The sequence below is a fragment of the Ctenopharyngodon idella genome, chromosome 17 (genome assembly GCF_019924925.1).
Source record: "Ctenopharyngodon idella isolate HZGC_01 chromosome 17, HZGC01, whole genome shotgun sequence".
Lineage (NCBI taxonomy): Eukaryota > Metazoa > Chordata > Actinopteri > Cypriniformes > Xenocyprididae > Ctenopharyngodon > Ctenopharyngodon idella.
Genome location: NC_067236.1, coordinates 32925937 through 32936629, shown reverse-complemented (window position 1 = coordinate 32936629; position 10693 = coordinate 32925937). Strand labels below are relative to the sequence as shown.

General features: G+C 41.4%; 1 protein-coding gene across 1 annotated transcript; it reads right to left on the bottom strand.

Moving 5' to 3' along the window:
* Positions 1-1652: 1652 nt before the first annotated feature.
* Positions 1653-8867, bottom strand: serpina10b (serpin peptidase inhibitor, clade A (alpha-1 antiproteinase, antitrypsin), member 10b). The gene is given in 6 exon segments (XM_051866932.1): positions 1653-2064; positions 2486-2596; positions 2598-2634; positions 4163-4436; positions 7797-8420; positions 8700-8867. Coding segments are annotated over 5 exon segments (1206 nt in total). The 5' UTR covers positions 8389-8420; positions 8700-8867; the 3' UTR covers positions 1653-1872.
* Positions 8868-10693: the final 1826 nt, after the last annotated feature.

Sequence of the window (10693 nt, the reverse complement as noted above, 5' to 3'; positions counted from 1 at the left end):
TGCTGTTGTTTTTGGTATTAGTTTAAGTACTGTCCCAGTTTGAAGACACATTTGATTTATTAATTATGCAGATGACAGGCAGCTGTATTTTACTTGCACCAGAATACCACAAATTTATTGCCAGCCTCCTGGAGTTGACAGAGAGCACACATAAAACTTTGTTTTGTGATGAACAAAACTCATTGGTGTATTTTTCACAGGCATCAAACATTTGCTTCTCAACAGATAAGGCTGGTCAAGACACAAACTGTCATTAGTTTTTAGGCAGGGTGATAGAAGTGTTTGGGGAAACCTGTCTGAAATTATAATTTTTCAATTCCAGTGGGTACAGAAATTACACATTTCAGATTTAAAGCTGCACTATGTGAATTTTTTTAAAGGGGACATATAATGCCCCTTTTACAAGATGTAATACAAGTCTCCAGAATGTCTGTGAAGTTTCAGCTCAAAATACCCCACAGATCATTTATTATAGCTTGTCAAATTTGCCCCTATTTGGGTGTGAGCAAAAACATGCTGTTTTTGTCCCTTTAAATGCAAATGAGCTGCTGCTCCCGGCCCCCTTTCCAGAAGAGGGCGGAGCTTTAACAGCTCACACTTCGGTCGCTCAACAACAACAAAGCTGGAGAATCTCACGCAGCCAAAGTGAGGATTGTCAGTAACGGTGTTCAGCCTTACATTGTTCAAACCGGAGTCGACACTGATGGAGAGACTCAGGAAGAAGTTACAACTTTTAGAATGAAATTGGATGTTTCTGAATGCAGTTTGTGAAGCAGTCCGGTGTAAAATGACGGCATGTCAACAACACTCTACTACAACAACTCTTCCTCTTCTCTGAAGCAGCTCAACATGGCCTCGCCCCCTTTGTTGCGTGTTCTCAGGGGCGGGGTTTATGTAAATTTTAGGGTTAGTGATGTCACCAACCTTTTTTTTTTTTTATTTTTTTTTTTTAAATGGACTATTGTGGTGTTTACATAAATGATTTATCCATGCATGTCGTTATCTTATAAATTCATGTTCCTCGTAATCTTGAATCAGAATATCTTCCCCTCCCTCTTGCAGCTTCTCTTCTCTGATGATGAGGGCGGGGCAACCTGTCACTCACATGAGATCCACCAATAGCAAACCACAACCATCCAATCAATTCCCCACGGACAAATTAAGCCCCGCCCTACATTTGTTCTTGTTCCAGAAGCATTTCACTCGTATATATGGCACAATAGGGGAAAAAAGAATAACGCACCTTCCCTTTCATGCCTTTAAACACTGAAAAAATGTCTTTGTTAATGGTTTACATCAGACCGGTGTCTGATTTAGGACATGTGAAAGGCTGCGCTCAGACTGCAGGCAAAAGTGGCCTGAATCGATTTTAACAGATCCGAGTCAGATCGATTTGTTTTTTTTCTTCTTCATAACAGTGAACAGCACAAACCACATGGAATCTGAGCTTTTCGATTTTGATTTGGGCCACTTTTTCCAGCAGTCTGAAAGCAGAGGTGATTGTTACAGTTTGCTGATGACGGCGCTGTCGGAAGGTTTCTGTTCTCGTGCTGCTGCTGAACATCTCAAACACTAAAGAGTTGAGCGGACTTCCTTAAAGGTGTGTGAACCTGTGACCGTCAGTGGAAAGGAAGTAGAGAGGGAAAACTGCACAATTTTCTCACTTTATTTCTCAGAATATGTTCAGTGTTCATCCACAAACTGTTCATCTGCTCTGTCAGTCTGACATGATTATAGACGAGTGCACTGTTTGTGCGTTTTTAATTTAATAATGTTTGTATCTGAAGTATTGCTTCATTAGAAACATACTTCCAAGGGTCAAACACACTGTTTAAGAGGGAACATCTCCAGTGGCAGCCAGTGTTTGATTTCTCAGTTCTTTGTGGGGTCGATCACTCTCCCCATGAACAACAGGCTAGAAGTGGCTTCATGGTACAGAAAGAAAAAGAAGGGCCTGTTGACGATGAAAGTGGCTGGCAGAGAATAAGCCGTGATTCCCACTGATGTGGCGGAGGCTGCGGTGGTGCCTTTCTCATCCACCTCGATGACGGCTTTATGCAGCACCTGCACAAACAAACACACGTAATGAAGTGATATTAGCTATGTTTCCATCCAAAGTTGCAAATTGAACTTAACTGCATAAAATTGGAATAAGGCATAAAACATTTGAGAATAAAGCAGCGTTTCCATCATGTGTTCATTGGCATTGTTGCAATCGTCTTTTTTTTCCCTCCATCATAAGGAGTTGCGTCTCGACGAAATGCAATAAATGGGATTTATTTGGTAAATGTGCTTCCACAATAGTTTATGCCCATGTCTTATTGAATAAAAAAAAAATTACCTTATAAGCTTTTATGCACACTTTTAGGATGTATGCGCATCTTGGCATTTCTATCCAGCATTTTTTATGCAATTACCCAAAATTCACATAAGAATAAGTGGATGGAAACGCAGCTAATGTCAGTATGTGTGAGGCTACAGTAACCTGTGAGATTTTCAGATGGCCCTCTTTGCTTAAACCCGTCAGGTTGGCTGAATCGAGGAAAACGCTGTCGATGCCCAGATGTGGCAGAATTTCATGCATGTTGTAAGACTGGCTCCATCTTGAACTTGGGCAGATGAACCTCCATTCTCCTGAACGAGAGAGAGTCAGAGAGAAAGACAGTACAACATGTACAAAAATCAATCATGATGGTTAAAATAGAGGTTAAATAAAGAGTTCTACCAAATATGAGAATTCATTCACACTCCTGTATGTCTTTTCCACACAACAGCTATTGATAGTGATCATGTTTGTCAGTCCTGCACTACAGGCTTACGATGCTTTGAGAAGATCTTATTTCATGATGAAAAGGGTCTTTGTTTTGTGTTTATCAGTTTATCAGGGTTTTGGAAGAACACAAGACAGGGTTATTTTCCTATTTTTGAGAAGCTGTAATAGTTTTCATTAATATTTTGAATTAATTTTATATTTTCTGTTTTCAAAGTTTTAGTTTATACACACATACAGTAGTGGCCAAAAGTGGTGTCTGGCCAAGGTAAATTGACATCACACTTTATTCAAAAATTACTAAAAATGTGTTAAAGATTTTGTAATCATATGATTGATTTATTTGTGATAATAACGCCATGAAACATATTTTTTGTCCAGGCTGTTGTACAAATAAATTATGAACATGCAAAAACAAGAGAGAACCAGTGAAATATAGTTTCACTACCTGTTTTTTGCCAAATAATTTTGTCAGATAAATACCTTAACCAATTTTATTGTTTTGTTCTTTCCTTATATTTGAAGTATTTTAAAAATATAAAATATTTTCCTGATATGTTGATGGTTTAATCAAACTTGAGTCATTAAAAACAATTATCACCTCCAGACATCTACTTTTGGCCAATATATTATATTTCAAGTAACAAAAATGTTTTTTTTTTTTTTTTTTTTTTTTTTTTAATGGTTTTAGTTAAACATAATTAACCCTGGTAAATGGTGACACACACACTAATAGTGCGCAAAGTGAAAAGCAGCTCTGCGCTGTAAAAGGGGTCATTCACGCAGAATGCAATTTTGTGGTTAAAACTGGAAAAAAGGCAAGGTCTAGAGCAGTGGTTCCCAGTCCTGGTCCTGGAGGCACCCCAACACTGCACATTTTGCATGTCTCCTTTCTCTGACAAAACCCTTTTCAGGTCTTGGAGCAGGGCTGTCCAAACTCAGTCCTGGAGGGCCACTGTCCTGCAGAGTTTAGCTCCAACTTGCCTCAACACACCTGCCTGGAAGTTTCTATGCCCAGTAAGACCTTGATTAGCTGGTTCAGGTGTGTTTAATTGGGGTTGGAGCTAAACTCTGCATTACAGTGGCCCTCCAGGAGCAGGATTGGACACCCCTGTCTTGGAGTCTCTACTAATGAGCTGATGACCTGGATCAGGTGTGTTTGATTTAAGGAGACAAAATGTGCAGTGTTGGGGTGCCTCCAGGACCAGGATTTTTTAAAAAGTTAACTTGAGTGGCGGATTTTGCCTTGTCATACGCAAGATGCTCAAAAAACGTGAGTGCAGCAGTCAAACACATCCGTCTAGCACATTTACATAGAAAAACAATGGAAAAGTAGCGCAGTGGAATGCAAAAACATGTTCTGTGTGAACGGTCCCCAATTCTGCCACTCACGTTCGCCTCATGTTTTTGATCCAGCCGAAGAATCGCTCAGCGCTGATCTCGTCATCTATGACAGTGTAATCAGCAGTAGCGTCAGGCAGGACGATGAGCAGCGCCGCTCCACCGCGGTACGGCAGACGCAGCACTCGAGCGTGCAGCTCACTGTCTTCAGCCGTGGAGAATTTATCTTCCTTAAACATCATGGGAACTTGAACGATGTTGTACTTGTCAACGTAAAAGCGACTCATTTGCGTGCTGTTGGGGTCAAACGGATGATCCCATTCACCTTGAAAACAAAGGGTTTTAGATGAAATACCAATTGTTTTAGAGAAGTTCATTGCTGTTTCCACACTGCAAGAAATTATTTTCTTCCTCAGTATTTTTGTCTTGTTTTCCAGTACAAATATCTAAACAATCTTAAATCAAGAGAATCAAAATTAATTAAGATATTAAGTCTTGTTTTCTGAAAAAAATATATTAAAATGAACTCTTCCCCCGCCATTGAAGGAATTTTCCAGCAATTCATGTTTTCACTGTTATACAGTAGGGGGCGCTATTACGCATCTTCTTGAAAGAGTACAGAATCTCCTGTCTTTGACAAAAACGCGATTTTCTCAATGTGATCAACTCAAACGCAGATTATATAAAGTTTCACGAGTTCACACTTACAAATAATTAGAATACAAGAGTATGCGTATTTGGCGTGCTGTCCGGGGGAGGGCTCCGAGCTCATAATGTGGCCCGAACCCAGAGTACTCCCCAAAAAAGCCAAAGAACTTGGGGCAGCAGCCAAGAATTTAGTGACCCCCAAAAATGTGTGCTACGAAGTTGGCAGAATGGTATTTGCGGGGAGGAGCCTGGTCGCTTGACTAGGAGGGGTGAGCCCTGCCAGTAGTCGAACAGGGTGCGAGCAATTTCAACCACTCGACCGGGGAGAGGTCGCACAGCATCCGACGGGAGCCTGCAGCTCACGGTATCAAACAGGCTAGCCCCGCCTGTGGCCTGATGGGCGTACATGATTTTAACCATCTGGCAGACAGGGTCCGTGCAGTATCCGCCAGGAGCCTGCAGCTCACAGCATCGGATGGGTGAGCCCCGCCGCCAGGTGAACAGAGTGTGCATCAATCCATCCGATGCTGTGAGCTGCAGGCTCCCGTTGGTAGCTGTGTGGGCCCTCCCGGTCGGGAAACAAACTTGGTTATGCCCGTTTGGATGGCCGGTAGGGCTCGGCCATCCTGCTGTGCCAGTCGAATGGGAGTGAAAGTGTTTTTGACCATGCAGCTGGGAGAGCTTACGCAGCGTCCGATGGGAGTCTGCAGCTCTCAGCATTGAATGGACAGGCCCCACCAGTGGCCGGAAGGGCGAATGAGACTCCAACCACCCTACTGAAAGGCCTATGCATATTTGATGGGAGCCTGCATCTCACAGCACTGGATAAAAGAGCCACGCCAGCCAAAAGGCAAAAATTATTCCGCCCTCCCGACTGGGAAGGCCCACACAGCACCCAATGGAGCCTGCAGCTCATGGCATCAAATGAGTGAGCCCCGCCAGTGGGATAACAGGGTGTACGAGGTTGCTGGCTGAAGGGGCACAAATATGCTTTTCCCCTGATCAAGATCATGCCGGAGTTAAAGGAACACTCCCCTTTTTTTGAAAATAGGCTCATTTTCCAACTCCCCTAGAGTTAAACAGTTGAGTTTTACCGTTTTCGAATCCATTCAGCCGATCTCCGGGTCTGGCGGTACCACTTTTAGCATAGCTTAGCATAGTTCATTGAATCTGATTAGACCGTTAGCATCTCCTTAAAAAATGACCAAAGAGTTTCAATATTTTTCCTATTTAAAACTTGACTCTTCTGTAGTTACATTGTGTACTAAGACCGATGGAAAATGAAAAGTTGCAATTTTCTAGGCCGATATGACTAGGAACTATACTCTCATTCCGGCGTAATAATCAAGAAACTTTGCTGCTGTACCATGGCTGCAGCAAGAGCAATGATATTACGCAGCGCTTGTGACCCCCTGCTTGCACAGGGAGCGTGCCTTGCAACCATGGAGACATTTGTGAGAGACGCTGCGTAATATCATTGCGCCTGCTGCACCCATGGTACGGCAGCAAATTTCCTTGATTATTACGCCGGAATGAGAGTATAGTTCCGAGCCATATCGCCCTAGAAAATCGAAACTTTTCATTTTCCGTCGGTCTTAGTACACGATGTCACTACAGAGAGTCAAGTTTTAAATAGGAAAAATATTGAAACTCTTTGGTCATTTTTGAGCGAGATGCTAACGGTCTAATCAGATTCAATAAACTATGCTAAGCTATGCTAAAAGTGGTACCGCCAGACCCGGAGATCGGCTGAATGGATTCGAAAACAGTAAAACTCAACTGTTTAACTCTAGGGGAGTTGGAAAATGAGCCTATTTTCAAAAAAAGTGGAGTGTTCCTTTAACAGATCTCCTGTTAAACATGGACCTGCTATGGATGGGCACCATATGGCACCTCAGCCCAGAGCTGTGGAACTTGCATATGTCTGGTAGGTCAGTGTGATGGTCAGACTCTGACCATATCACAGCGAATTTTGAACACGACTGCAGAAGCAAGAGTGCCTTCGTCCAGGCGCCTCTATGCTGTAATGTGGAAGGTTTTTGAGTCTTGGTGTAGAATGAAAAATGAAGACACAGAGAGTTGTGCTCTGTCTGTCATTTTATCTTTTCTACAAGACTGTCTGGATAAAGGGTGTACGCCATCTACTTTAAAGGTGTATGTGGCTGCCATTTCAGCTTTCCATTCATACAGTAATCATTGCTCAGTGGGAAGGCATGTGTTAGTGTCGAGGTTTCTAAGGGGAGCGGGGAAGTCGGACTCTTCTCGCCCTAACTGGGTTCCTGTCTGGGATTTGTCTCTAGTGCTTAGTGCACTTTCCGAGCCACCTTTTGAACCTCTGCATATAGTGCAGTTAAAGGTGCTCTCTCTCAAGGTGCCACTTTTACTCGCTTTGGTGTGTGGTAAAAGAGTAGGAGACCTGCAAGCACTGTCTACGAGCACTGCTTGTTTGGAGTTTGGTAGGAATGACTGTATGGTCAGGCTGATGCACAGACACGGTTATGTGCCCAAAGTGCTGTCTACATCATTCAGGGCGCAAGTTATAACACTGCAGACGTTTGCCCCTCAGGAGGTTGCATCTTTTATGCCCTGTTCGCGCTTTGCGAGCTTATGTGGTCACCGTAAAGGGCTGCTAGTCTCGAAGCAGTGTTTTTCTCATTGGATTGTAGAAGCTATAGCTTTAGCGTGCTTCTAACAACTCCTTTAGGAGTCCATGCATTCTACTAGGAAAAAGAAATGTTGGGCAAAAGGAATGTCGATTGCAGGTTTGTCTTGTCAGAACACTTAGATTTTACAACCTTGACCTCTATTGCAACACGTGTTGTCTGTGCAAAGAACGTAACGGAGACGTTTTCCCTTTAAGTTTATATTTCTGACCCCACTGACAGATATTTGTTTTAAGCAAAAACTTTTTCAGAAAACAACACTATACTTTGTCATTTTGCTTCTCCAGTAAATGTATCTTCATTTAAGAATGTTTATATATTTGTACTGAAAAAGAGAAACTTTGTTTTTGCAGTGCATGTGCAGAGAAACTCACCCTTATAGAAAATGGTGTTGAGGAGCATCATCTTTGTTAGCGGTTCGATACTCGTCACCATTTCATTCACTTTATTGCCTGTCTTTCTGCTCACATACTCATTGACGATGCTCTTGCTGAGCTCGGCCTTGCTGAAATCCACATTGTTCACATCAGCACCAAAGAACATCTTGATCTGATCGCTGAAGATGCTCTCGACTTGAAATTGCTCATCTACAAAGAGCGCAGTGCCCTGCTCTATCTGCAGTTTTCTGTCCTGCGAGATGTTCTTCTGCAGCTGCTCAAAGAGCCTTGGGACGAGCAAAGCATCTCCGTTTCCATCTAGAGAGTCCAAATTCAGTCCCTTCAAGATCTGACTGCGTGTCGAGCCCTTGGTAGCCAGTAAGAGCGTGGCAAAAGACGTGGAAACACTCAGCGGTGAGAAAAAGACGTTTTTGTCATGATAACTTGATATCTTGCGATAGAGGTTCATGGCAAAGTCAATATTTTTAAAGGCCAGATCAGTGACGTCAGGAGTTTTGGGCTCTTGACTTTTCAGAACGCCCAGAAAGCCAGACGAATAAATGAGGGTGAACAGCACTTTTAACTCCATTTTATAACCTTGTTTCTCAAAAATCCCTTGACCTGAAGATATATAATATAGAAAACAGCTGATTATATTGAGATTTAATAAGCAATGCAGACACAAGAAGACCCACTTAAATACATACTGAAACATTATTACTGTTAGCTGTGCATGCTTTTGTTTATAACAACGCTCACAATATAAACTACAAAATAATAATCTGTTTTCGAAACCATTCTGTACTAATGGAAGTACTAAAAGCACCAAACATGGTGGCAAAACATCTGAACATCTGAAAATAACTATAAATACACACGTAAAATAACATTTATACTCACCGACAGACCGCAGAGGAAGATCTTGTGTTGTCTGTTATGTTCTGACTGTTTGCAGAGACAAAGTTCAGTGTGCATTAGAGATTATCTATTAACAATCAAACAATTTCCAGTCTAAAGACTGAAACAGATCAATGACGTCACATCGCCAGGTTCTTCTGACTTAAGTTTGAGTTTTGATGACATCTGGAGTAAGTACTTCATTAAGAATGATTGTAGGGAACTCACGACAATTTCATATCTACATATTTTTCAGATCACAACAACTTAAAGGGATCGTTCACCCAAAAATGAACTGTGTGTCATCATTTACTCGCCATTCATGTCGTTCCAAACCTGTATGACTTTCTTTCTTCTGTGGAACACAAAAGTTCTTGTCCATACAATGAGTCAGTGGCATCCAATGGAGTCAATGAGAGTCAATGGTGTACAAAACAACACTGGACCCCTACTGACCTTCATGGACAAAACAACTGAATGTTCTTCAAATATCTTCTTTTATGTTCCACAGAAGAAAGAAAGTCATAGAGGGTGAGTAAAGGATGACAGAATGATTATTTTGCACAACTACGTCATTTGTTCACATGAAGCGTCGAAGTGTGTTTGATTCATAATCACAACTCGGATGTGAAGATGGTGGATAATCAGTCAAACTTAACCATGTAATGTGTATAAAATCAGCTGCGGATCAGTTTCAGTCTAACATAGTCATGAGAAATCACATGTAGGTCATTCCTACAGTTTGGTGGATTGTATGTCCCCATGAAAGGATACTGCATAAATTTTACATAAAATGTTAATCAGCTTTCAGCCACATGGTTTTCCATGCATAGATGTACCCTAATTAACACAAATTCATATTGATTAGTGCCTAAGAATGATTAATATATATAAAAAGCTTTTTGAAGCACCTGACAGGCAAATTCCCTCATCCCCAATCATGTTTTCTTAACTTCACATTGAAATAAAGGTTATATATTTCCAAATTACCAATTTTGATTATTACATTCATTTATTCACTTTGACATAAAATACGATTTATTGTGATACGTATGTGTGAAACCATTAAATTAGTTTGTCCCTCAAACGCCAGTCCACCCTGTTACTAGCCTTTTAAAATCCTAAGCATACACCCTAAATCACATGATTTGCATGATTTGACATCATTTTCTTGGAGGGAAAGCAACTCTAAGTAACAAAGTATCAGTGATAAACTTTCTCTGTCTTTTCCTCATTTTTAGAAAACTTATCTAATAGCATAAAACATAATGTCCACCCTGTTGTCAATTTTATACATCTATTAAAATTATTCCTAAATGTTAATCTGCTAGCATGTTGTTCTTTCCTAGCTAGTATAGATCTTCATTAGCTTAAAGGGGACCTATTATGCCCCTTTTACAAGACATAAGTCTCTGTTGTCTCCAGAATGTGTCTGTGAAGTTTCAGCTCAAAATACCCCACAGATCATTGTTTATAGCTTGTCAAATTTGGGTGCCAAATTTGGGCGCCAAATTTGGGCTTGTCAATTTTGGGTGCAAAAACACGCCGTTTTTGTGTGTGTCCCTTTAAATGCAAATGAGCTGCTGCTCCCGGCCCCCTTTCCAGAAGAGGACGGAGCTTTAACAGCTCACGCTTCGGTCGCTCAACAACAACAAAGCTGGAGAATCTCACGCAGACAAATGACAAAAGTGTTCAGCCTTACATTATTCAAACCGGAGTCGACACTGATGGAGAGACTCAGGAAGAAGTTACAACTTTTAGAATGAAACTGGACGTTTCTGAATGGTTAGTGGATAAATTTATGTAGTTGCTGTGGAGTTGATTCAACTCATCCACTAGCATGTGCCGTCATGTTAATCTTTTGTGCAAAACCCGTATGGACGCCCACTATACATAGTGTACCTGTTTGCCAAACAGCTAAGAGACTCTAAATAGTGTTCAGTGCTCGTCTGTGCAGCCAATGACAGAACAGTTAGCATGCTTTGATCGAACTTTTG